The sequence below is a fragment of the Callionymus lyra genome, chromosome 6 (assembly GCF_982586985.1).
Source record: "Callionymus lyra chromosome 6, fCalLyr1.hap1.1, whole genome shotgun sequence".
In the NCBI taxonomy this organism is placed as follows: domain Eukaryota; kingdom Metazoa; phylum Chordata; class Actinopteri; order Syngnathiformes; family Callionymidae; genus Callionymus; species Callionymus lyra.
Genome location: NC_141823.1, coordinates 30,448,029 through 30,475,733, shown reverse-complemented (window position 1 = coordinate 30,475,733; position 27,705 = coordinate 30,448,029). Strand labels below are relative to the sequence as shown.

At 38.1% G+C, this 27,705-nt stretch overlaps 2 protein-coding genes across 2 annotated transcripts; both read left to right on the top strand.

Moving 5' to 3' along the window:
• Positions 1-522: 522 nt before the first annotated feature.
• bms1 (BMS1 ribosome biogenesis factor) lies at positions 523-9,201 on the top strand. The gene is made up of 22 exons (XM_087792716.1): positions 523-593; positions 960-1,137; positions 1,844-2,034; positions 2,108-2,187; positions 2,287-2,475; positions 2,561-2,703; positions 3,073-3,194; positions 3,266-3,459; positions 3,757-4,420; positions 4,516-4,617; positions 5,054-5,202; positions 5,260-5,341; positions 5,432-5,505; positions 5,910-6,104; positions 6,182-6,370; positions 6,643-6,823; positions 7,234-7,292; positions 7,418-7,540; positions 7,859-8,006; positions 8,084-8,259; positions 8,578-8,739; positions 8,920-9,201. The coding sequence occupies exons 2-22, from the start codon at positions 965-967 to the stop codon at positions 9,145-9,147; spliced, it is 3,624 nt and encodes a 1,207-aa protein (XP_087648842.1). The 5' UTR covers positions 523-593; positions 960-964; the 3' UTR covers positions 9,148-9,201.
• Positions 9,202-9,993: 792 nt separating this feature from the next.
• Positions 9,994-27,091, top strand: mtr (5-methyltetrahydrofolate-homocysteine methyltransferase). The gene is made up of 33 exons (XM_087792714.1): positions 9,994-10,127; positions 10,955-11,166; positions 11,596-11,685; positions 12,339-12,408; positions 12,480-12,572; positions 12,888-12,994; positions 13,107-13,166; positions 13,377-13,471; positions 14,923-15,023; positions 15,554-15,615; positions 16,820-16,887; positions 16,950-17,026; positions 17,111-17,223; positions 17,311-17,451; positions 17,533-17,718; positions 18,032-18,211; positions 18,827-18,943; positions 19,049-19,189; positions 19,252-19,341; positions 19,566-19,718; positions 20,403-20,510; positions 21,056-21,156; positions 21,340-21,407; positions 21,703-21,823; positions 22,220-22,301; positions 23,114-23,212; positions 23,322-23,397; positions 23,513-23,668; positions 23,804-24,003; positions 24,079-24,279; positions 25,173-25,365; positions 25,626-25,738; positions 26,433-27,091. Exons 1-33 carry the CDS (start codon positions 10,085-10,087, stop codon positions 26,520-26,522), a joined length of 3,807 nt encoding a protein of 1,268 aa, XP_087648840.1. The 5' UTR covers positions 9,994-10,084; the 3' UTR covers positions 26,523-27,091.
• Positions 27,092-27,705: the final 614 nt, after the last annotated feature.

The window sequence follows — 27,705 nt, the reverse complement described above, 5'->3', positions numbered from 1 at the left end:
TGAAAAAAGTCTTAAAGCACATATTTGAAACTGTGATTTGTTATTTGATAAAAACTTTCGCATCTCAGCAGTCGTTGTATTTGGAGTTCTAGGTGACATAGATTTTTTAGCGGCCCATTTCTGACTGAAGATTCTGTTTTTGAGAGAGACCGTCAGTTGGCACCATCTACCGGGTATATTACAAATAGCAGCATTTAGACGGGAAAAATATACCTCATACCCAGTGAACTACTGAGTATATTGTATCATGTAACTGGATGATTAAATTTCCCAAATGTTTCAGTCCGAAATAAATATTTTGAAAACGGACCATATTTTCTATCAAACAACCTATTGCAATGCATTATGATTAGCAACAATTTCTCCACGGAATCGGAACAGTTAAGATGGTATTAAATGTATAATCATTTTAAAACGTTATTATGATTAAACAAATAAACATCTACAAGGATTCCACGAGAAGAGACAAACTTAAGCGGAACCTTATTCAGTTTTGTTTCAAGTCGGAAACTCGATGTTGCACTTCCGGGCTGGAGTAAACGACACACATGTGGAGACTGGAATACTGACTTGACTTGCAGACTTTTACTCAGGTAATACAGTTGAATTATTGTGCACTTTCTCCGATGTTTTACAGGCGCATGTATCTTGTTCTTTTTGACAACACGGGTGTGATAGTGTCCAGCACGTACGTTGTATGTTCTTTGATTCAGATGCTTCGATTGTTGTTTAAAGAAAGCGTGCTGATATCCCAAACTATAACATTAACATGGAAATCAAATAAATGTATTATTTGCTGTAAGTAGAATCAGATTTTCAATATACTAACCATGTTGACAACAAAACATAACATTGAAATAAGTTGAAAACGTTTTCTTTTGAGAACTCTTTTCTATATAAAAAGTGATATCAGTTATTTTATGTTGACAATGAATGCTTTTTCCTCTGTATTCCAATAGACAAAATGGACGGGAAGGTGAAGAAGCAGAGGCCACATCAGCAGAAGCACAGTGGACCAAAGGCAGAGAGGAAGAAATCTAGAAAACAGGGAACCTTTACAGAAGAAGATGACCGGAAACGCAATCCCAAAGCCTTCGCCGTTCAGTCCCATGTTCGTATGGCCAAAACCTTCCACAGGTAAATCTAGTTCAACTCTCACCACCACAACATTACTCAATTTATTTTCATTACAGATCGTCTTATTGATTACAAAATTCTAGGGCTACAGACTGACCAACTTTGATAACACACATAACATATATACTGCTGAAACTGATTTAATTTTTTATTTCTGCCTTGAGTAACACAAGTTTTGTACCAAATGTACTGCCAAATTTGTAGCTACTGGATAACAATAGGGCTTGATCTCAAGGTAAATGTTAAAAGTAAAATGTAATTGAACACTTTTCCCTAGATTGCTAAGTATCCACTTTAAACTATCGATTGCAGATATGTATTAAACAAATTAAAACATAAATAAAACAAACTTAAGTTGAATACAATGTTAAAACATTTTCTTCCAATTATAAATGCCTTATCAAAAATACTTTAATAAAATGTTAATAGTTCATGACCAACTGAAACGTCTTCTCTTGTAATTAAAAAAAAGCTCATTAACAAACAAAAAAGGTTTCCCATTGATTTGGTTAATTGATAGAATACTTGATCACCAACATATTTGATATTTGCAGCCCTATACTGAGTAGTTTTGATGAGATTAGATCAAATTACACTTTTTATCTGTGCACTAAAATAATGCTCATCTTGGATCTAATAACTACAACCACAACAAAGTTCACTATTGATCCTAAATATTTGAAACTTCTCTGTGTTTTGTACCCAGGTCTCAAGATATAAAGGCCAAAAAACATCACATCCCCCTTGTTGACCGGACCCCTTTAGAACCTCCTCCAGTGGTCATTGTTGTCATGGGACCCCCTAAGGTTGGGAAAAGTACTCTCATCCGATGTCTTATCAAAAACTTCACAAGACAGAAGCTTGGGGAAATTATTGGCCCAGTGACCATCGTGTCAGGTCAGTTCAGTGTGACTGCTTGGTTTTTGCCCAGTAAGCATCCTTTAATTGCTCTTGCTTCTTCACTTATCAGGTAAGAAGCGACGCCTTACGTTCATGGAGTGTAACAATGACATCAATACAATGATTGACCTTGCTAAAGTTGCTGACCTGGTAAGATTTAATACGTTCATGTCTGTTGGACTGTAAATGGGCTTTTATTACATCTTCACACTTTTTGGTTGTTAACGTAAAACTCCTTCCTTCCTGCAGGTTCTGATGTTGATTGACGCCAGCTTTGGCTTTGAAATGGAGACGTTTGAGTTTCTCAACATCTGCCAGGTTCATGGCTTTCCTCGTATCATGGGAGTGCTGACACACCTGGATACTTTCAAGAACAACAAGGCTCTAAGGAAGACCAAGAAGACCCTTAAACAACGTTTCTGGACGGAGGTCTTCCAGGTACGTTGAGGAGATCTGACGTAACCTCAAAAGGGAACCATGTGTTCCATGAGACTGTTCTGACCGAAAAACCTTTCTGTTGCAGGGCGCAAAGCTCTTCTATCTATCTGGGATGGTGTATGGAGAGTACCAGCTTCAGGAAGTGAAGAACCTTGGTCGCTTCATCTCAGTCATGAAGTTTCGTCCACTTGTGTGGCAGACCTCGCATCCTTACGTTCTGGCTGATCGGTGAGTGACGATATGTACTCATTATTTTAGCTGTATATTGTTTTTGATTTTTAAAGTGCTTTGTGACCCTGGTCTAGAAATGTTTTACAAATAACCTTTACTAACTTACTTCTTATTATGTAGTAAAAGGAAACATATACATTTTCCTTAAAAAAATATATTATTTTAAGATTAAATTCCAAAAGGTTTTTATTTTTATTTACTTTTTCTAAGGCAGACTTAACATGCATTATAGATGGTCAATTATGTAGCAGTTTTTTTTGCAGCAGCTTGAATTTCAGTCAAATGGGCATTTTCTGTACAATTTCAATTTTCTGAACAGCTTTTTTATTTTGAGTTCCTGTTCTCAACACCGCCTTCTCTAAACAGAATGGAAGATCTGACAGACCCTGAAACCCTGAGGACTGACCCCAAATGTGACCGAACAGTATCTCTATACGGCTACCTACGAGGCACATATTTAAAAAACAAGTGTCAAGTCCATATTCCAGGTGGGCACACCAGCATCTACAGTGGAGTCGGGTAAATGCAGTCACTTCATCAATGTGTTTCATCTTGACAGGCGTCGGAGACTTTCAGGTGGCTGACGTGAACTTTTTGCCAGACCCTTGTGCTCTACCAGATGCCCAGAAGAAGAGGGCGCTGAACGAGAAGGAGCGTCTGCTTTATGCCCCAATGGCTGGAGTGGGAGGTGTGGTCTATGACAAAGACGCCGTCTACATTGACCTTCCTGCCAACCATGTCAGAAAAATCCAGGTAAGTTGCTCAATATACATCTGTAGTCCAAATGTATTTTTTTCATGAAAATATTTTATTGTCGTTAAACACATAATAGAATAATGATATACTTAATCTGATTAGCCTGGTAGTTAAAATGCTCAATAACTCTTCAAGACTGTCAACAAATAACAAACATCAATAAATAGCATTTGTTAGAAAACAAACGTGTACATTTTGTACATTAAATATTTTCTAGTACAAAGTGTCCTCTTTCCAATCCCTGCAAGTTATATATAAATATACAAAACATTTTTTCATGTTTCAATGTGATAGGAGGAGGTCCGGCCCACTACTGAGCTAGTCCAGTCCCTCATCGACACACATTCCACACTGGACGCCAAGATGGCCGCTAGTAAAGTGTCTCTGTTCAGTGGATCGGCTTCATTAGACTCCAGCAACATTGATGAGCAGAATGCTGGGCACCAAGAGGAGCTAGTCTGGGACGAGAACACACAGCGCAGTAGGAGGAAGGTGGTCTTTGCTGAGGGAGAGGAGGTTGGAACAGATGATGAGGAAGAGAGTGAAGAGGAGGAGGAGAACGAAGAGGATGATGACGAGGAGGAGGATGATGATGATGATGAGGAGGAGAGCGGTGACGAGGACGTCTCAAAGCTCATAGAAGAAGCTCGTAGAACATCTGAAAATCCTCCACGGAAGAAGCACAAGTCAGAGAATGCAAAGGAGAGAGAGACCGCTGAGGTGCCGGTGTTTGCTGACAGTGAGGATGAACTGGAGATGAGTGCAGATGAGGCGGAAGACGGGACGGGGGATTCTGGAAACTCTTCTGCAGAAGAAGGTGATAAAGAGGATGAAAGTGATGATGAAGAAGCTTCAGGTGAAGAAGATGAAGGTGATCATGAAGAAGCTTCAGAGGAAGAGGAGGATGCTGTGGGTCAGCCAACTGAGAATGACGGAGGGGAGGATGAAGAAGACATGGGTAAAAAAAAGTCTTAATGTGTATATATAAACTACAAATGGACTACTAAAAGTGAACTTAAAAACATGAAAATGAGTGTTTGTCTCTGTGAACAGGGGCTCTGCGCTGGAAGGAGGGTCTTCTACAGAAAGCATCCGATGCATTTCAAAGACAGCTGGAGGCGGCTCCAAATCTCCGCAAACTGGTTTATGGTTTAGGTAACGGAGGATTTTATTGTCTTAAAAAATAAATTTTGTTTTTTTCATGGTTTAGTTTCACTTTGCACATGTAGTTTCAGGTATGACAAAAAGCTTCAAGACAATTCTGTCATTTAACAAGATTATTAAAAGGTATTTTCGCATAGTGATGTTATCTGTTAAAATTGAATTGCAAAATTAATCGACTTTAAATCATACAAAAATGATGTCTAGTAAAGGCAATTATAATACCCATTCTCCAATAATTGTGCAATTCTTGTGTTATTGAGTGAACTAAAGGGTAGAACTGCACAAAATAATTATTTACTAAAAAAACGGTTTTCCATGTTCTAACATGTAAGCAGTATACCGACTTTAGACGATGCTTCTGCTTTAATTCTTAACGTTTTTCAAATCGTGAAAAAGCTGCTCACCTTTAACATCTTGATATTTTCAGTTGTTGAGGAGCAGGAGGAGGATGAGGGGGAGGAGTTGGGAGGACTGTTCAAAGTCAACCGACCTCAAAAAAGTAGAACCAGTCAATCAAATGCACTGGATTGCTCTCGTTTTCACCTGAACACTTCCCACAACTGGGATGACGAAGAGGTAGATTGTCATTTATTGTTCAATGTGAACACAAGTTCATGTTTGTTGTCGCCTCAGATGTTGAACTCCATCAGAGACTGCTTTGTGACGGGAAAATGGGAAGAAGGCGAAGATGCTGCCACGCTGCTGAAAGAGGATGGTGAGTTCAGGAAGTTCAGGGCTGTCGGAGCAAACCTGTCTTGGATCTGTTGTTGTTGAAACTCATGAGTTGTTGTTTTTTTTTTTTCAGAGGAGATGTATGGTGATTTTGAAGATTTAGAAACTGGGAAAGTGCACAAGGGCGGCACACAAGAAAAGACAGAGGTATGTTTTTCCTTTTAAGGTTCTCAAGTTGTTACACAACACTTTATAGAAAATACAAATGTATGTTGTTTTTATCCAGATGCATGTGGTCACTGAAGTCATTAGGCGGTCTAATGGAGATAATAGCTACTTGCTCAAGTGTGGGACAGTATGTATTACCATCCGAACGTTGTAGCTGTCCCCATGTGTAAGATCTCCAAGTAATAAAATCATGCGTTAGAGCATAAGAACATTAGTACGAATACAAATATTATAGAATTGTAGAGTACTGAGTAACCACTTAGTCTATTTTTGTTTTATCCTTTCAATGTCACAGCAGATTGAGTGTGTATTGAGAAACATCAACTTGAATTACCCAACCAAACCTGGACAGCTCAGTGAATGGTTAGTGTGATGGTTTACAGGAGAGTGAAAATGAAGATGATGACGATGACGGAGAGGAAGAAACCCCTCTTGTGAAAGTTGATGACGACGAAGCTCAGAAAAACAAGCGCGAAGAAAAGAAACGCAGGCTGAAAGAGAGATTCGACGCACAGTACGACGACGCCGATGCCACGTACTTCGACGACCTGAAGGACGAGATGCACAAACAAGCCGAGGTAACTTGTCACGACACCCATGTCATATAATTGAAGTCACTCATGCAGAGTAATGAAGCTTTACATTATGTGTACAGCTGAATAAAGCCGAATTCATGGACGTGGATGATGCGACCAGAGTCCAGTACGAAGGTTTCCGACCTGGCATGTACGTCAGAATAGAAATCTCCAGTATACCCTGCGAGTTCGTCACCAACTTTGATCCGAATTATCCCATCATCCTCGGAGGCCTGGGATCCAGTGAGGGCTCTGTTGGATACCTGCAGGTATGTCTAGTTTATTTGTTGAGCATTTGACCACAGAGATGGTACAGCGCTCTTACAAAAGTGCTGTTGATGTAGCCAAAAGAAAAAACTTGTTGGTTTTAAACCAGATTTTACATTCATATAACGGACACATCTCTTACTTCTTATATTAATATTTCACTCTTTTTGACAGTAAATAATTATTTTATTTTAAAATATGGATACAAATTTTTAAAAGCTTTTCATTATCGTTTGCTCTCGAACATGTCCCTGAATGTTTCTTTGGTTTATAGATGAGACTGAAGAAGCACCGCTGGTACCAACGGATCCTTAAAACTCGAGACCCTCTCATCCTGTCCCTGGGTTGGCGTCGGTTCCAGACCATGCCTCTGTATCACATAGAGGATCACAATGGACGCCATCGCCTGCTCAAATACACACCACAGCACATGCACTGTGGAGCTTCTATCTGGGGTGAGAAAGATCGTAAAACATTTTCAGTCCTTGGAACCTCATAGTTCTCCGTTGTAACAGGTTATCATCTGCCATACATTGAAGATGAATCATTTCTTAAGTTGTTTGTAAATAAGGATGCAGAAAGTGCAAAGGACTGGCTAATGGATGATCTTTTGTTGGCGGCTGGGTGAATTCAAGGAAGCGTCAATCATCCATGAGATATTTTGGTTGCATACATTTATCCTTTTTTAGATGCTTCAGGATCACCAAAGTGCCTTCTAATGGATTCATGGGACTATTGTGTTGAATCGTTGTTTTTGTATAATGTAAAATAAGTTCTTTCTTGCATATTTTTGTTTTATTTTCCTAATTTATTTTCTTTAAATTTCAGTGTTTCTCATTGTGTCTCCTTGTGTTTTTATATGAAGGTCCAATCACACCACAAGGCACTGGTTTCCTGGCTCTGCAGTCAGTGGCAGGAATTAAAGTGAGTTCTCATTGTTCCAGACTCCTTTTGTTGTTGTCCAAGTGTTTATAAGCACCAAACCCTTAAATTATAACACAGAATTATTATGATCATAATCTATAAAACTTATTTGCGTGTCTTTGCAGGCTAACTTCCGAATCGCAGCTACAGGAGTCGTCCTCGATCTGGACAAATCTGTGACAGTAGTGAAGAAACTCAAGCTGATCGGTTATCCATATAAGATCTTTAAAAACACGTGCTTCGTTAAGGTAAGGATGAAATACAGATTTCCTTGTTAAGTTATGTGTTCTTTATAAACACCTGATGTGACCTACATGATATAAGCAACATGTGCTATGCAAGTTAAAACTATTAAATGTCATGAAAATATTGGATGGAAAGTGGGATGCCTTCAGAGCCTCATAGGCGTGGAAAAATGTTGATGTGGCGAGTTTACAAAAAGATGGCGCATGAAAGAAACGTATATTTTGCCCTTTCTCAGGTAGCTAGAATCAGAAAATGTAGTTATCTTGCAGGCCACCGTATGTAAAACGCAGCTACTCATACCCCCATTTGTGCCATCACAGGGAATGTTCAACACTGTTCTTGAGGTGGCTAAATTTGAAGGAGCCTCCCTAAGAACCGTGTCAGGGGTCCGGGGTCAGATAAAGAAGGCTCTCTCAAACCCAGCAGGCTGTTACAGAGCCACATTTGAGGACCGTCTGCTCATGAGTGGTGAGATACTTGACATTACTTTGAACACTCAGGTTTTTCACCACAGAACTCATACTCATCTTTTTGTTCCTCGACAGATATTGTGTTCCTGCGCTCCTGGTTCCCAGTCTCTGTCCCTCAGCTCTACAACCCAGTCACTTCTCTGCTGCTGCCCGTCAGTCAAAAGGACAACTGGTCTGGCATGAGGACACTTGGACAGCTGAAACATGACCTGGGCATTCGCTACAAACCCAACACTGACTCTTTATATAAGGTAAGGGTTGAGTTAACGTTGTAATACAGCTGATGTATTTCTGTTTCCTTCAAGCATAAATCTCACAGAGCAACAACAGACATCATCTCTAAGAAGCACAACTTGAATTGTTTATAGAGTCTTGACATAGATGAAGTGCTGCAAAAGGGAGATAAAATGGAGAACAGCTTATAGATAAAAATCTTTATTCAGCCAATTACGTTGCAGGGATATAAAAAGAATGTGTTGTCATAATTGTTTATATGTTTTAGGGCAATTGTATTGTACATACATGCAACTATCATCTTCTAATGAGTGTATCCATGCTAACTCTTTTAGCCGGTGGAGCGAACCCCGAGACAGTTCAACCGTCTACACATCCCCAAGGAGCTCCAGAAGGCTCTGCCTTTCAAGAGCAAACCCAAGCAAAAGCAGCCCAAAGGAAACACTCCAAGAGACCTGCTGAGGCCCAGTGTCATCAGAGAGCCACATGAGCGGAAGGTGAGCATGACCTGACTTGCGCATCATCAATAATAATAATTTCTGAGATGATTGTTTTTTTATTGCATGTAAATGAGTGACCTTTTAATTATTAAAAAATGAATCATTATTTTAAAGCTGTTTGCTCTTTTGTCTGTTTAACTCTGACACCAACCTGCCTTTTTCCTCTGAATCCTGTAGGTGGCAGCACTGCTCCACGCTCTGGCCACAGTCCACAACCACAAAAGAAATAAAAATAAGATGGCTCAACACGCCAAGCACAAGGTGTTTCTGCAGCAGAAAAATCGCGATGAGGGAGAGAAACTGAAGAGACAGAAGGAGCTTCGTAAAAAGTTGTACAGGTCAATGGGCCAGAAGGAGCAGAAGAAACAGCGCTCCAGTCTGAAGGGGGCGTCCAAGGATGACTAAATGTAATTGTCCTTGATTCAGACTGTAAGGCCTTTTTTTGTTTTACTTTTCAACATGTTAATATTGAAAATAATCTGTAAAGATGTAACAGATTTTTTGGAAACTTGTTTTAATAAAAGTGTTATTGACACTTTCAAATATCCTGTCGTCATTAAATGTGTTAAAATACCTTAATCTTATAATGATAATTATTTACTGTAATCATGTGTTTGAAATCTTTAAAGTCTAATGAAGAAATGACAACCAGACTGAGTTAGAAACATACAGTACATTCTTTTCATCCGCAAGTGAAGGTAATGTCACACGTTCCATACCTAAATGTCTCTTATTGGTTTTCTGTTCGAGAAGTTAAAAACATTTTTTATTGTAATGTTGTCACGGCTGAGGTTGGGTTTTCACTAATATTTATTTGAATACTTTATCCATATTTAAATTCTCTTGAGGATTTCACATAGTTATTGTGTAGTGTGTTTTGTGATATATTTTCAGGTTGATATTGACCAACTATTTCAGTCACAGTTGTCTCGATTGCATGTAAGTCATTTAGAACCTCTAAGTTTTACTGTTCTGGTGTCAGCGTGTTTGACTTTAGTTTATTTCTTGTAGTTGGATTATAAAAGCCCCCATAAAACCCAAAATATAAATTAAACCAGCTGATTGTTCAACTGGTATCACATAGTGTCGCAAGCATTAGCTGTTGTCTAAGATACACAAACCATCTGTGTTTCTACTAATAAAAAAAAAGAAAGAAAAATCTGATTTATCTTATGTCACCCACATGGCAAACACGTAAATAAAGGTTTTTATTTTGAAGGGTCCTAGCCGGAAGTGCCCGTGAAGCCGCTGCTCCAGTGTTTCGAGGAGTTGGAGTCACAGTATTCTGCGTCTGTTTTTCTCCCGGAGTTCGGGACTGTTTTCAAGAGTGTCTCTGAACAACATGTCTCCGACTAACGTGGTAAACCAGCCCGCTGCATCAGCAGGTATTTACACATTTGTTTTTCTTTAACAGCTTAGTTAGCTTAGCTGTCAAAATCCAACTATGCTATACCGCGTGGGTCACTGTTGTAGAAAAGTGGTGACGTTGCGTCCAAGTTTAATCGATAAATGCCTTTTTTTTTTTAGTTTTCTGTTTAATTTCTCCAGGTGTAACTAAGATGTAATCGTTTCTGTGCTCTCCTTGTGAATTACAATCTAGTTATTGGATCACGTTTTCAACTATAATGTCAGTGTAAGCCAGTGTACCCCCAAATATAGTTCAGATGGTCTCATCTAACACTGAGATGTCATGTTACACTTGTGAAGTGAAGTGAGGCTCTTAACGGTCACTCGAATGGTCACTTGAAATGGAGAAAATCAGACCCTGATAACATCAGCTAATGTGGTTTAAAAGCAATACATATTGCAGACCAAACCTGTAGTTTTGTGTCGTACAGTTTTTCCACTTTTCAAGACTGGTTCTTGCAGATGATAACTTAAATTAATCCAGCAAGAACTTTTTTCCTAAATGATAATTGTATCCACGTATTTCCACCAGATTGAATGTTTTTCAACTTCTTCTTGGAATGGAGCCCAAGTCAAGGCCACCAAGGCATATACTGCATGTTTTCTCATGTCTCTCATTGGCTCCTTCTTCCCTTTATCTCACTACCTAGAGTCTCGAAGTGAAGAATATTTAAGACCAGCTATGTTAAAGTTATTCTCAAAATTTAAAACTAAAAACTGACCGGAATCGTCAACATTATCTATGCGTGTATCTGTGAAAACTTGCTGAAAACATTCTGATGCCGTCTTGTCAAATTCCTTGTAGTGTCCAAATGTCAGCTGGAGGAAGACCTCCGTGCAGTTCTGCAGAAGAGGATCATGGTCCTGGACGGAGGCATGGGCACCATGATACAGCAGCACAAGTTAGAGGAAGAGGACTTCAGAGGACCAGAATTCAAAGAGCATCGCCTCTCGCTCAAGGGAAACAACGACCTGCTGAGCATCACACAGCCAGATATCATTTACAATATTCACAAGGTAAGAAGAAGAATGTTTGGAAGATCCGTCTTACTTGGATATACGTTTGGAATCCTGGGAAGATGGATTACATCTGTGTGCAAAGAGATTAGTGAAGGTTGTCTTTATTTGTCTTAAAATTCCGCATGATTAAATTTTAATCCAAACCCGAATAAACAACTTTGAATGTAAACTTATAGGCAAGTAAACAAAGTGTATTCAACAATAATGATGACAATAAAATATCATTAATACATGTATTATTTTGTTATGGTACTTTTTTTTTTTTTTTTTTGGGATTAAAAATATCCAAATAGACTTTAAAATGAACCGTACCAACAAGTGATCAAGTGGTCATAGTAGAGGTCATGGATAAATGTTTGTTTTTTTTCTCCAAGTTTGGATTGTTGTGAGTTTATCTAATATTGTTCTAACTCTGTGTGTTTAAAGGATTACCTGTTGGCAGGTGCTGACATCATTGAGACCAACACGTTCAGCAGCACTTCCATTGCTCAAGCAGATTATGGTTTGGAACACATGGTTTGTATATGCACCTTAAATTACAGCAAATAAATGCGTGTCAGTCCAAAAAGTGTAAAATTTTAATGCGACGATTTTTAATGTGACAAATAATGCTGTTTTATGGCAACATAGCTACCATAGTCTTGGTTAAGACTAGGCAAGAGTTAGGTCAACGTAACAAAGTATGTTAGAGGATTTATTTTAACAAGTGACACAATTATTGGAACATCTTTTTATGTAAACATTTGAAATGAAAATACAAAGATGCCAAAATATGGTAGAAAATCTGAAATATTTCCTTCTTGTTAAATTCTTAAAGATGAGAAATAAGTAAGTAATATTTGTAGAACATTTTTCTAGACCAGGGTCACAAAGAGCTTAAACAATAAAAAACAATACCCAATAAAATATATGCTTAAAATAGACCTTAATTTTTTCTAACAATATTCCTGATCATTTAGTTTATTTTGTGACAAAGACAAATGAGAAGATTTGAATTGTTTAAAAACATCATATTGTGTAATGTTATTGTACTTTTACAACTCAACAACTTCAACAAACTCTAAATCTATTTACTGCTCAAAATGTCTTGCTAGCTTCTTAAAAGTGAAACCAGATTTAGTTTCTTTCAGTCCTCTATGACATGTGACTAGAAAGCTGTGTGTGTGCAGGCATATCGTCTTAATAAGGAATCTGCAGAGCTGGCCAGGAGAGCAGCGGATGATGTTTCCAAACAAACGGGTAACTTTTACCTATAGAGTCGATCTATTTTGTTCCAGTGATCAATAAGATGGATGTCCGTCCACTTCCAGGGTGTAAACGCTACGTAGCCGGTGCTGTGGGTCCCACCAACAAAACTCTTTCTGTATCACCATCTGTGGAGCATCCAGACTTCAGGAACATCAGTAAGAACTGTTTCTAACAACTTTCAAATTGTTTAACCACATATACATTGTACTAACCAATGAACTGCTGACAAGTCCATTTTATTGTTAGCATAATAGTCATTGAGACCAACATTTACCCATCGTGGCTACTTAAAGAGATTTGTGATATGAATTCTATGTTGTTTAATAAAGGTCACATGCTTTTCTTGGTGATAACATGATCATTGTAATTCACCCTAAGCTGCTGGTGGTCACAATAACAATCACTCTTACAGCATTGTTGTGCTTTCGCTTGGGAAATGTAACATGTGTGGTTTGAATGTTTGTCTGCAGCCTTTGACGAGCTTGTAGAAGCCTACACCGAGCAAGTGAGAGGGCTTTTAGATGGAGGTGCAGACATCCTGTTAGTTGAAACCATCTTTGACACTGCAAATGCAAAGGTAGGTTCACTTTTACTGCAGACATTGTCCTGTTTCCCTGTTTGTTTTGTTCAAAAGTGATTTAAAGTACTGAGAGAAGCTTCATAATTTCACAATGTATTGTCTTCCGTAGGCCGCTCTCTTTGCCATTGATCTCCTGTTCGACAAGAGCTATGCACGGACTCCGTTATTTGTACGTATGATATTACCCTATCCAATGTGTTGCTGGTGTTAAATGGCAGAATTTCTGAGGGCTTCCTGAAGCCTGAGATGGCGTGAGAAATGTCTAGATAGAATAGTTTGTGTTAAAAATAAAGGTAAATGAATCAACCTCATGTTGTTATGGTCCTATCTAAATGTAATGCTAAATCTTGCTTAATTTCTCGTCTCGTGTCTTATTTAGATCTCTGGGACGATAGTCGATCGAAGTGGACGCACGCTGTCCGGTCAGACGGGCGAGGCGTTTGTAGTGAGCGTGTCCCATGCTAAACCACTCTGGTGAGTTACAGTGAGTCTCTCAATCAAAAGAATTTCACCTGAAATGGCTGTTTTATTCAATTTATCTGGGTATTTGCTCTTTTAGTCATGGGTGTTCAGCTCTGTGAGGAAATAAATATTTAAAAATGCATCATTCATCTAGTCCTGATTACCAACTTGTTGAAGTTTAGTTTAAAACGGGAAGCATTTGGCACGCTGTTATACTTGAAGCGAATAAGTAATACTCGCTCACACTCATGTCCATTATTAATCTACTTCTATTATTACCTTTAATTTTTTATAATTGTATTACGTTGAATGCCTCATCTGTCATTATGAGAAGACAAGATTAAAAAAAAACGTAATCTTCAATAGAGTCCACCTCCTGCTATCACTTCCTCTTTTGAGGGTTTGAACAATCTTTATTAACAAACCACACATTCTCTTGACATCATTTGTATAAGTGAATGTTTCATGATCAGCATTACATTAAACAGATGTCAGATGGAGCAGTGTCAATCAGCTGAACTCCATCGTGTACTCTTCATTTTTAGAACATCCAAACAGTGATATTTCTGGTCTGTTCGTGTTGTTAAAGAACCACAGCCTCGTACCTAGGAGTCATTTGTCAAAGTCCAGTGTTATTTGATCAGTATATAACCCGGACCGTCTGCTTCAATATGTGTAAAATAACAGTGTATAACTGTGCTTGGAGAATGTCTTCAGGCGTTTGTGTAACTTCCACTTGCCGTCAAGATCGAGCTGAAGCCTGAGAGGCGGGGCTTAGAACAACTGTGCAGGGTTCCACACAAATGTTGAAAAGATGCTCTAAGTCCATGATATTGGCCTTCTACTCGCTTAAATGCGACTACTCGGATCATTAGATACTACTATATCGAGATTTCACGAGATACAAATAAAACTCTCTGTTACACTTGAATTGAGAAATAGACATTTAGCCATCTTGATTACTAAAGCCAGCGTGTTATTTTTTTCAAATGTAAAATGCGTGTCTCACACCACATTGATCTTTACAAAAAATTGTTTTGCGCCTATTTTCATATCTTATAACTTTAACTCTAAGGCAAAATGCTTCATGGACACCCTTATAATTTGAATGAGTCTGAGGAAAATTTACAGACTACACTGCATTTCTGTTGCATCAAAATAGAAAAAGTGTTGCAAACTAATGAAATAGTGTGTATGGAGTCTGCTTTGGCCAGAGAGGCATCAGAGAGGCAAGGAAAACACCATCCATTTTGCTATACAAATATTCAAAAACATTCTCTCCCATCCATCACTTAGACGAGGGAAGTACTGTTGAACAGACAATTGTCATAAGTCCTAGACACGTATGAAGGACAACCAGTAGTCTCTGTGCTGTTTGACACCAGATTTATAAAAGAAACTGAATAATGTTGCTGAGTTTTTTTTTAAACACAACTGCAACTTCTCTTACTGTTGTTTTCCAGCATTGGCCTGAACTGTGCTCTAGGGGCAACAGAGATGAGGCCCTTCATTGAGGCCATTGGAAAAGCCACCAACGCTTTTATAATCTGTTACCCCAATGCAGGTAAATCTCATATAAATATAAACGTACCAATTTGATCCCAAAGCAACAACTCTGGACAACCAATGCATTTCATTATAATAAATGTTCTAAACTTTGTCAATTCACACTATTTTTCACGTGTAACTTGTAAATGTTTATCTTGTCTTTAATATCTTTACATTTACAATACCTTTATACTGTATACAATATAGGTTTGTTATTCTCATTATACTTGTTTTTCTTTGTAGCACCGTGGTCTTGTGTATTGCAGTTATTTCATCATCTGTATTTCTTAAAAATATTGCAGGATTGACGGTAAAACTCCCTTGAGCTAATTGAACCAAACCAATCTGCTGTGTTGATAATTGACACTAAAACCCTGATACACTTTTAAATCGTGGGTACATATCAAGTGAATAGAAATGCAACGATGGGTAACAACAATTTGAAAACACTCGGTGAAATGTTTAAACAAAACTACTTGTTTTGATAATGCAACTGTTAAACTCCCTTCCTTGCATTGATCTGCATCCATTCTCTCTCACTTGCAGGACTTCCTAACACGTTTGGAGGATATGATGAGACTCCCACAGTTACAGCTTCTAGTTTGAAGGTTCTTAATACTCTGGAATGTCAGACTTGGTTATCACATGATCGTTTGATGTCTTTGTCTATCGGATTTTAAAGTGCAAGAGATTAATGTCCTTTCATAGCTTTTAACTGTGCTCGGTCATTGGATAGTGTCCTGATGGATTTCTTTCTCAACTAAGTGAACGTTCTCAGGATCTCTCTCATGTTAGTTACAGTTGACAGAATCCCTGCTACACGTCTCATCAGGCTTAGGCGTTAAGAAAAAGAGGGTCAGATTGTGGCTCTTGTCTTCATCATGAACTTTATCTTGTTTAAGTAAGAACTAATAGTGGTGCATTGTTCAACAGGTTTGATAAGATGTTCAACCCACTGTGGGGGAAGTCTGACAGCAGCAATTTCACAGGAAACAAGTAAATAGAAAACGATTAAACATAGAGTGCATATATATAATATATATATATATATTATATATACGTTTATATATATATATTATATACACGTTTATATATATATATATATACGTTTATAAAACGACAACAATACTACTAATATTATAATACATACATTATTTCACAATGGCTTGTGCTGTTATCAAGGATTTGCCTATCGAGACAGATCTCTCGTCCTCACTTGTCACATGAGCTTGATTGAAACAGTTTCCTGTCTGTACAATGTAAAACTACTACAGTACTATGGATTACATATGATATTTACAGTCAAGGTTGCAAAAAGTTGTTTTGGAAGATGTAGAAAAATGGGCATATCTCCTTCCATTCAGTTTATTTTCCTCTCCATTCTGGACATATGCCACACACTGTTCATCATTGGGATGGATCAAATACTCTATTACTGTGTAGTCCAGCACATTAGTGTCTTTTATGCAAATATTACCATCCATCAAATGCTTACATCAGCTTAAGTGCTAACAATTCTCTAAGTGTAAAATAAATGTTACACTGTGTTGTTGCCAGAGAACTCCTAAATCTTTTATATTGTTTTTTTCTGCTCATCTTTTTTTATTGTTCTGTACACACATTTTATGAGCACCTACACAACTTGAGTATTTACTGACCCAATAACACAATTAGTTTACAGGGCACGCTTGCATAAGATGTTGTTTATTCTTTTTATTTTTGTTGTTTTTATCTCAAAAAGAAGACATTAAAAGGCAAATGTTATTGTCTTTAAAATATATGTTGTGTGTTTATTTCATACCATGTTTGCAGGAGTATGCAGCGGATGGTCTTGTCAACATCGTGGGAGGGTGTTGTGGGACCACCCCTGGACACATCAGGTTTCTCTCTTTTATAAAAATGATCGGAGGTATGATTCTATCTTACGTGTTTTTGTTTCTAGAGCCATATCAGAGGCAGTAAAACACTGCCAGCCAAGAGTCCCAGCTGCCATTCCTCAGGACTATATGTTGCTCTCAGGTGATTATTATTAGTTCAAATACACTGTAACTAGCTGATGATTGTAAATGGAAAACATTGAAGACCCCCTTTTTTCTTTTTTAGGTTTGGAGCCCTTTAAAATTGGCCCCTACACCAACTTTGTCAACATTGGTGAGCGTTGTAATGTGGCGGGATCCCGCAGGTTTGCCAAAATGATCATGGCAGGAAACTATGAAGTAAGAAAGACTGCATACTTTAAATGTCTGATTCCTTGTTCTCCACAGTTGTTGATGTGGTGGTTGATTCTGTGATTTCTCACTCAGGAGGCCCTCAGTGTCGCTAAAACACAGGTTGAGATGGGGGCTCAAATCCTCGACATCAACATGGATGAGGGTATGTTGGACGGACCGACAGCCATGGCTCGCTTCTGTAAACTCATTGCTTCTGAACCAGACATAGCACGGGTGAGCAGTAGAACAGAATAAGACATCAATTTAATACTCACAATAGAAAGAACAAACCTCTGTTGCATTTTTACACTGTAGGTTCCTCTTTGTATCGACTCTTCCAACTTTGCTGTGATTGAAGCTGGACTCAAGTGCTGTCAGGGCAAGTGTATCGTCAATAGTATCAGTCTGAAAGAAGGTGAGCCGGAGTTCCTGCAGAGAGCTGCCACTGTGAAGCGCTACGGAGCTGCTGTGGTTGTCATGGCCTTTGATGAGGAGGGACAGGTGAGAGGAAGTGACTCAACTCTCTGTATAAAACGAACGTGACTCTAATATGAATCCATCATTCATGTTTTTTTAATTATTCATGCTGAAGCACTCAGAGTTTCAGCCTCACCTGCAGCTCTGCCAGAGTTCTTTAAATAAAGACGGTCTCAGTTATTTTAAGCTAAATATATATTCTGCTATAACAAAGGAAATAATTTGGAATATGTAATAATGTGTAGTTGACAGTATGCAGCAGTTTCCTCAGAATGAATAATTTATTGCTGTCCACTCAATGACACGTCCATGTTGAAGACTGTTCTCTACTCTGCAGGCCACTGACACGGAGCGTAAAGTAGAAATATGCACTCGGGCCTACTGGACTCTGGTTAACAAAGTTGGATTTGAACCCAATGACATCATCTTTGACCCAAACATTTTGACCATTGGCACTGGGATGGAGGAACATAACGAATATGCCGTGAACTTCATGAGTGCAACAAAGCTCCTTAAGGTGATTTGTATTTCTGAAATGGTGATCGATGGATTGATTGACTTTATTTGTGCTTCGAGGTAATGATTTGTTTAGTAAAATATTTCTTATGCTTTTGTCAAATCATTTTTTGTCATTATATGTGTGTTGGAAACTTGTAATGATATGCAGTTCTAGTTAAACTAAATTTAAATATCATGTTCTAACATGTCACTTCTGTGACCTGTGTGTGAGTTTGTATGTTCTCCCCATGTTGTGTGGGTTTACTCCGGGTATTCTGGTTTCCTCCCACTGTCCAAAAACATACAGAGGTTGATTGAGAACTTTGAAATTGTCTATAGGTATGAAAGTGTGTGTGAAAGGTCTTTGTGTGCCCTGCGACAGACTGGAATCCTGTCCAGGGTGTCCCCTGCCTCTCGCCCTATCATACTGGGATTGGCTCCAGTCTCCCTGCTACCCCGGTAAACGGATAAAGCGGCAGAAAATGAATGAATGTTGAAAAAAAAACGATGCAATAATGTGATCTCCTTCAACTCTGATCCGTTTAACATTTTACTGTCGTTGCAGGTTTAAAAAATACATTTTCGCTTTCGTTGTAAACTTAAAATTAAAGAATTTCTTTTGATTTGCTGATAGGAAACTCTTCCGGGAGCTAGAGTGAGTGGAGGACTTTCCAACCTGTCCTTCTCCTTCAGAGGGATGGAGGTCATCAGAGAAGCCATGCATGGAGTGTTTCTCTATCATGCCATCAAGGTTAGCAACACAACACAGTGGAAATAAAATTTGGTGACCCGTTAGTCAGAATGTCTGATGAGTTGAGTTAATTCATCCAAATTGGCCACTTGTGTGTGATGTCAGGACGGGATGGACATGGGTATTGTGAATGCTGGAAATCTGCCAGTGTATGATGACATCGACAAAGAGCTGCTGCTGCTCTGTGAAAACCTGATCTGGAACAGAGAAGCTGAAGCCACTGAGAAACTGTTGGCTTACACACAGGTACACACACACACACACAAACTGCTTTGTCGGCAGTTTAACATAGTCCAACATCTTAACAGAACAGCACCAAGGGAGGGAAGAAGGTGGTTCAGACAGACGAGTGGCGGAATGCAAGTGTTGAAGAGCGACTGGAGTACGCCCTCATCAAGGTCAGATGCAAGACTAATGGCTTATAACTGCTGCAATTCCAATAATAGTTCTGTAAATTGACGATTATAATGATTGTCTTTTAGAAAGTTTTTCGATAAACCATGTGAAACTTTTCACCATCACTCAATCAGTTCACTCAAATATTGTGATAATAATGAAAGACACTCAAATGAATTACACTTTTGTTTTCATTCCTGCTGATCATCTGTATTGTGTGGATCAGGGGATTGACAAGTATGCGGTGGAGGACGTTGAGGAGTGTCGGGTCGCGGACAACCGCTACACTCGCCCCCTTCACATCATTGAAGGCCCGCTCATGAACGGCATGAAGGTGGTGGGAGATTTATTTGGAGCTGGGAAGATGTTTCTACCTCAGGTACGGCTGCCATAGCTTTGTACGCCCAAAGTTTCGCTTCAGAACTTTTTTATTAAAATGTTTATTATGCACACAACACAAACTAAGACAAGGTAAAATTCCATACAAAAAATGTATCTTATCTTAAAGTCTTTGGTATTAATTTTGTAATTGAGGTCCTTTATAATCGAGCTAAATTATAGTAAATCATTAGTAAAATAATATGTTAAAGACTTCCATCTTAGTTACAGCTTTCCAAATGTATTAAGCTCTGTGAGACTACAAGCAGAGACATACTTGGGTTTACAATATTATACTATCTTTTAATAAACTAATAATAATAAACTAATCAACTTTTTCTTACTTAATTTTTTTTTCTTGGTATATTGTCCAGTATTGAAATCCTGTTAAAATGGAAGTTGCCTTAGTTTACGAGAGGAGTTGGTGGATTTTCTTTACCAATTTAAGTTTAGATTTATTTGAAACAATTTTTTTTTTTTCATTTTTATAAACCATTTACATGTTAACTGTTAAAGCTGGTGTTTTTTCTTTCTAGTTAATTAATACTGGTGTTTGGGAAGCATCTATTTGTTTATCTTTTTTTCATTTATTTTTTAAGAAAGCCTCTGTTCTACATGAACTAGTCCATAATTTACAATATTTGTGGTTATATAAATTTTTCTTTTGTTCTCGTCGTTGTTGCAGGTCATCAAGTCTGCTCGAGTAATGAAGAAGGCGGTCGCTCACCTGATTCCCTTCATGGAGAAGGAGAGGGAAGAGATGATGGCTTTGTCAGGCTCAACAGAGGAAGTGGTCAGTCTTGGTTGCTTTTATTCTCTATCAGCTTAAAGTGCACTTTTGATTTCAGTTTCATATAAGAGAACAACTAGACTTCAATTGCCATAGATTTGAACTTGCTCAATATCTCCATACAATGTCAGAATACTAGACAAGTTCACATCATTAGCAGTGTCATGAATTGCTAATGGATGAACAAAAAAAACCAGAAAATACATTATTTGAATACTGTCTTTATTTGCCATTTTACAGGATTTAAAAAATCATGATAAAATGTCTTTATTAGTGATTGAAACAGGAGACAGAACACAAAGAAATTGAGTTTAAAGTGACTGGAACTAAATGTTCTAGTTGACGCTTGTTTTCCACGGAAATACATTTTCTCACTTATACTTGGAATTTTCGATGTGTGGAACAAAACTGACGTTTTTGGTTAAACACAGTTTGTGAAGACATGAGATGTATAAGTAAAATGTATAGTATCACATTCTTCAAATCTTGCAGATAAACCCCTGGTTTAAAGAAGTTTCAATATCATATTAGTATTGTTTCATCAACAGGATCCCTACCAGGGCACCATCGTCCTGGCAACAGTCAAGGGAGATGTTCACGACATTGGCAAGAACATAGTGGGTGTCGTGCTGGGCTGTAACAACTTCAGGTAACATTTATTGTGCAACACTTTATTCATACTAAGCTGCTGTGTAAATATGAATCATGACCTTACTTACAAATGTATTGGCTTATATATTAGCTTATTTAGTTAGTTTAATTGTTTACCACCTTACATACAACCATTGTTTAAAGTTTCAAGATCAAATATTATTTTTTTTATTTTAAACAGAGTGGTTGACCTGGGTGTGATGGTTTCCTGTGATCGAATCCTAAAAGAGGCCGTCGAAAGAAAAGCAGGTATCAGCAACGAACTAAATACATTGAGAATGTACAAACTAATGATGTATCAATACATTAATCTTGTTCATGCAGTCTGCATTGAACTGAGCAATAAAATAACAAATGTATTATTTTTATAAAGCACAATACCAACCACTATTTACGATATAGTTGTCTTTGTCTTTTCTTCAAATATACAATACATAGATTATTTGCAAATAGAATGCGCTTAATTTACAAGTTCTTACATATTTTTTCATGTTTGACCATACAAGCTCAATCATTTGAAATGTTACTTGTTTTTTGTCATTAGATATGATTGGTCTGTCTGGCCTCATCACTCCATCTCTGGATGAGATGATTTATGTGGCCAAAGAGATGGAAAGACTGGGAATGACGACACCACTTCTGATTGGTGGAGCCACCACATCAAAGTAAGAATGTGTCTCCTCCTCCTTACTCTCTTCACTTCCCTCATCATTCTATCTTGAAAAAAGAAATCGTGTTCAAATACAAAGATGTGTGGCGAGGTCTACATGGAACTCACATTACAGCCACTCACCTCAACACGATGCTTGTTCCAGTAATAAATATTATAAATAACTGTTAATGAGCATTCTGTCTTTAATGCAACCACTGTGTCTTTTTGATTTGATTTGTTGTTGTTGTTATGTTATCGAAAACGTCTATTTTCCAAATGTATTTAACTTGGAAAGCAAAAATGCACAACTATTTTTTTGAAAAATAATGGGCTTACAAAGTGTCAGCTCTAGTACTGTATGTTTCATAATGTGTACAAACCACTTTAACAATGTTTTTTGTTCTCATAGGACACACACGGCAGTCAAGATTGCTCCACGTTACTCTTGTCCTGTTGTCCATGTTCTTGACGCTTCAAGAAGTGTTGTTGTTGTAAGAATGTCGCTTTTCTTTTTTCACAAAGTTGCATGTTTTTTTCTAGGCTTTAGCTCCTGAGTAGTCGGAGAAGTGATCTTTTGACTTGTTCTGACAGTTGTGTCCTGGGGCACTGTTTACTTAGAAGTCTGTGGATTTCCTACTAAAGATTTGGCGTAAACTCATATAAAAAAATGGTGCACAAAAATATTTTGATCTATGAACTGTGTGCATGAATGCAAGCACTTTTCCTTTGTTCATCCACATCAAGGGTGTATTTGGTTCAGACGGGTTCATCCCTTTCCACACCTCCATTTGAATATGTGAATCATATTTAAATAAACCAGAACTTGAGATTCTTCACAATCGGAAAAACGATTAGCAGATTATCTTCTTTCATTTTAAACATTTCCAACATGAAACACATACTTTAGATTTAAGTGAGTGCATACGAGCTCAGGTGTAAATGTTTACAAATACGTGTTTATCAACATGAATACTTTATTTACAGAGACGATCAGGGGCTTATTTGAAACGAAGTCAGATAAAGTTTCCCGCAGAGAAAAAAAAAATGTAAATCAATAACATCACATGAGGGAAAACGATTTATTTTGCGCCTTCATCAAACGTAAAGAAACATTAAAACAAGCCTATACATTTTTCTGAATACATATGAACTTTGCCGTGTAAAAGTATGTTCGCATGTTTTTTGTGCTCGTATACTGTTCGTACATGAAGCCCTGGCTTCTAAATTAGCAAAACTAGACATGGCAGCAATGAAGCACATTTTGTGTGAAGTTTTTGGCCTGAAACTATTTTGTATCTACCAGTGCTCCCAGCTTTTGGATCAGGCCATGAGGGAGGAATACTTTGATGACCTGAAGGAGGAGTACGAGGACATCCGACAGGATCACTACGACTCACTAAAGGTAACCAAGAAAGTTTTGCTGATTTTGTGGGACATTTTTCCCCAGAAGAAAAGTGGTGGATATTGGTTGATGAAAGAATGTGTCTCTCATGCACATCTGTTCTCTTCAGGATCGTCGCTATCTGTCACTTAACCAATCCAGAGAAAAGCGTTTACAAATCGACTGGCACTCCACGACACATCCAGGTAGAATGTTGCCTAATGAGACGTGTCTAACTTTTTTTCCCCTAATGTTATTAAAGAATGAAAAGTAAGATCCACATTTTTGCAGAGTCATTAAATCCTCTTGTTTCTGTTTCAGTGCGTCCTCAGCTGCTCGGCTGTCGTGTGTTCGAGGATTACGACCTGGGCAGTCTGCTCGAGTACATCGATTGGAAGCCTTTCTTTGATGTTTGGCAGCTCAGAGGCAAATACCCGAACAGAGGTTACCCCAAACTCTTTAATGACCCGACTGTTGGTGAGTTCTGCATTTTTAAGCACTCTTTGATAGTTCTTGTGCCAAAAGTTTCTTTAAATGAATATTTTTGGTTTGTAGTTGTCTTAATGTTCAAGTGGACTCTTATACATTCTTTGTGATATCCAAATCATGCAGGTAAAGAAGCACTAAAGGTTTTTGAGGATGCCCAGAAGATGTTGAACGAAGTCATAGATGGCTCCAGACTGAAGGGCCAGGGCCTTGTGGGTTTCTGGCGAGCACAAAGTGATGGCGATGACATTAAAGTGTACAAAGATGGTGGCACCGTACTCAGAGACACAGAACCAATAGCCACATTCCATGGCTTAAGACAGCAGGTGAGGAAATGTAAAAGTGTGGAAAGTACACAAAGATCTAAACCCCGCATTGCTGGTTGAATATTTGTTCCGCAGGTGGAGAAGGACAGCTCCAGTTCCGAGCCGTACCTCTGTCTATCGGACTTTGTGGCCCCCATAGACAGCGGAGTACCAGACTACATTGGGATGTTTGCTGTTGGAGTGTTTGGTGCAGAGGAGCTGAGTCAGCAGTTTCTGTCCCAGGCAGACGACTACAGCAGCATCATGATCAAGGCTCTGGCCGACCGTCTGGCTGAGGTGCTTGTTTACTGTCATACAGTATTTCTAATGGAATGTTTTTATACTTTTTCTATTCTACATTTCCCGGAAGCAAGGGAGGAGCAAAGCATGTGCTGAGATCTTCTGCTGATTCTAATGATGCATGTGAATGTCTACATTAATATGAAGCGTAACATATTATTAGGTCTTAGTTACTCAAGTTAAAATACTAAATCCTTGCATGTAATTAAATTTGAGATTTACAGGATTTGGCCAGAAAAAACAAACATTTTCTTGTAATTATTTAATCATTATGGGATGGTATTTAAAACTGACAAATACATTTCAATTTTATTTAAATATAAAAAATGACAAATGTTTGGTACAGTTTTAAATATCAAGGGCATACTTTTTAAATTAAATAAGTGAAAATGTGGTTAATTTTGGATTACTATATCAAGTTCTAATTTCTTTGGCTGGTTTTCTTGACATGGAGAAATTGTTCATTTTCTATTAACATAAAGAAAAGTTTTTCTTTAAGGTTCATGAAATGTCAAAACACTAAAGGCCCCTGCAGTGTCTATATAAAAACTGTTTATTGTTTGTCTTAGTCCTTAAAGTATTTTAAACTAAATAGACATAACAGTTTACACAGGGGAAGGATCCGGTGCTTAAGAAAAGATCAACAGTCAAATGCAACTTAAAGCACAACTTGTCATGTCAAATATTTTTCATCAGATAATCTGCTTCTAGGGTCATTTGAGTCTGGCGTGCAGCCTAATCCCTCTGTGGAACTGTGTTCAAGCAATATAAAAAAATGACTCTGCAGAAATCTGCTCTGTGGCTGCATTGCTGGATGAGAATTGACAAACATTAATTTAGGTGAGTGACACTAGGACTGCTGATACAAACCGTCTGTCTATTGGTTGCAGGCGTTTGCTGAGGCTCTTCATGCTCGCGTCAGGAAGGAACTTTGGGGCTACTGTGCCGACGAGAGTCTGGAAGCGTGTGATCTCCACAGAATCCGATACAACGGTATCAGACCAGCTGCAGGCTACCCCAGCCAGCCTGACCACACAGAGAAGACCACCATGTGGAGTCTGGCTGGAGTAGAGGAGAAAACTGGTGAGCTCACTACTTTGATTTCATTAACCGAAAAATAATCCTGTTATAATCTTAATACTTGTTGTGTTTACAACATTGATCTGTTGCTTTAAAATCATCAGAAAAATCTTTATAGCAAATTTTATTTCATCTCATACATTTCAACTTCTGGCTTTAGAACAGGCATGTCAAACTAAAGCCACATAAAGTACAGTAGAAGATGGAAGTTGACCACTAATGTTTTGATGTAATCCAGGCTTCACATGATGCTTTGTCTGCAGGCATTAGTCTGACTGAATCTTTGGCGATGACCCCAGCCGCTTCCGTGTCTGGACTTTACCTCGCCCACCCACAGGCCTCCTACTTTGCTGTGGGAAAGATCACCAAGGAACAGGTTAGTCGACCAAACCTTCTACTTAATATCCTGGGATGCGATCTACAAATGAAGGAATAGTTTTCCCTTCAGCTTCACCATCTTGTAGTTAAATCACAACTTTCCAACAATGGAAAGAATATCAGCAAAAGCGGTTCACAGCAGCTACCCAATAAAACACACTAAATCTGAATGTTTATATTAAAGGCAGTCTATTTATGTACAATACAATCTCATATGAGCTCAACATTTGAGTAGTAAAAATGGTAATAATAGCATTGTAATGGATTTTACAATGACAAACTTTATATACCTGTTAGGTCCTTTTTTCCCCAAATTCCTCGATTAATTTAAGAAAAGACGCAAGACATAATCTTGGATTATAAATGGGTCAAGTAAGGACTATACAAAAATCCATTTGTCACGAATAAGAAAAGAAGAGATCCATTGTTTCATATTCTGGAGATCAAACTAATAAATCGGTCTATATTTTAAAAGGTTTTTGGATATCATTTTTATTTCTCTCTGTTTGGTTTGTAATACCTTGAATGTGTAATTGTTCAGTGACTTTTATGGAGATCTAGATCTTTTATTTTCCTGCCTTTGTAAAACAAATGTTTGGCCTAATTGTGTTGTTAATGACCTGGAGCTAAATAAACGAGAGTAGTTTTGCCGAATGTAACTCTGTGCTGTTCTTCTCCCTTCATCCTCGCAGGTTGACGACTACGCCCAGAGGAAACACATGTCTGTGGAGGAGGTGGAGAGATGGTTGGCTCCCATACTAGCCTACGACAATGATTTGTAAAGCATTGTGAACATATTTAATCAAGCGCTTATTCCAGTAACTTGACACATATCAAAAAAGTTTTTCTGTTACATTGTTTTTGGCAGAACCAAATGTCTTAATTGTCTTACCAGCACACATATTATAGTATTAGCTGTTTACAGTCTCAGATCTTAGCAGGGTTGTTAACCATTTTTAATTCCATTGGGTGACAATCATTATGGTCCATATGTTTTCACTCAAATCTCTTTTTTTGCTAATTCCTCCCGTCTCTTGTCTTCTGATGATCCTCGTTCATGATGGGGACTGTTTGAAGTCAAAACTACACTTATATGATTGGCTGATTGGCAGACATTTTTAGTTTTTTTCTTTTTTTTATTGGATACGGTACTTTTACCAACCTATCTGTCAATATTTATATAGTTCTAAAATTTTAAGTTCAAACTTTATTTTCCGAGGTCTACCACTGTGCCACTGAAGCGGTTCTTCAAGTCGTTTACATGACGGTTTTAAGTGTTGATTTGAAAAATGTTTGTTAAAAAAGGCTATAGATGTAAACGTATTTTATTAAAGGACATTTTTGTTCTGTTTATGTGAGTCCATGGGGTTATTGTACACATCTTAAATCTTCACAATGAAAACGATAATAGTTATTAACACTAAACTAATGTTATCACTTGAGAAAAATGTTTCATATCATTAAACTTAAGTTTTAATTGCGTTTTTAACTTTGTCTGTTTCTGCGTGTAATTTAAACATTTTTACAGCAAAGAATCAGAAAGTCGCGGTTTATATTTTTGATTGTTTCGTTTCTTCTGCTTATCTGGGTTTGGGTTGTGGGGGCTGCAGACTTTCGTCGCCCAGAGCTACATTGTCCTGCTCTTCCCATGGGACCCCAAGGCGTCTCCCCAGCTTGTACCGGCGTCCTTGTTCTTTCGGGCACTACCCACCATTGGTGACCATAGGTGAGGGTAGCAACGTAGATCAACCAGTATCCTGAGAGCTTTGCCTTTTGTCTTAGCTCTCACTTCACCTCCACTCTACTACCGATGTCGCCTCAATCACATGCTCAATACTTCCCTCATTCATGCACAGGGTCTCAAGATACTTAACCCTTTACTTGTGGAAGGATCTCATCCCCAACCCAGAGAAGGCTCTATACATGTTCCGACTGAGAACCATGGACTTGGATTTGGAGATGCTG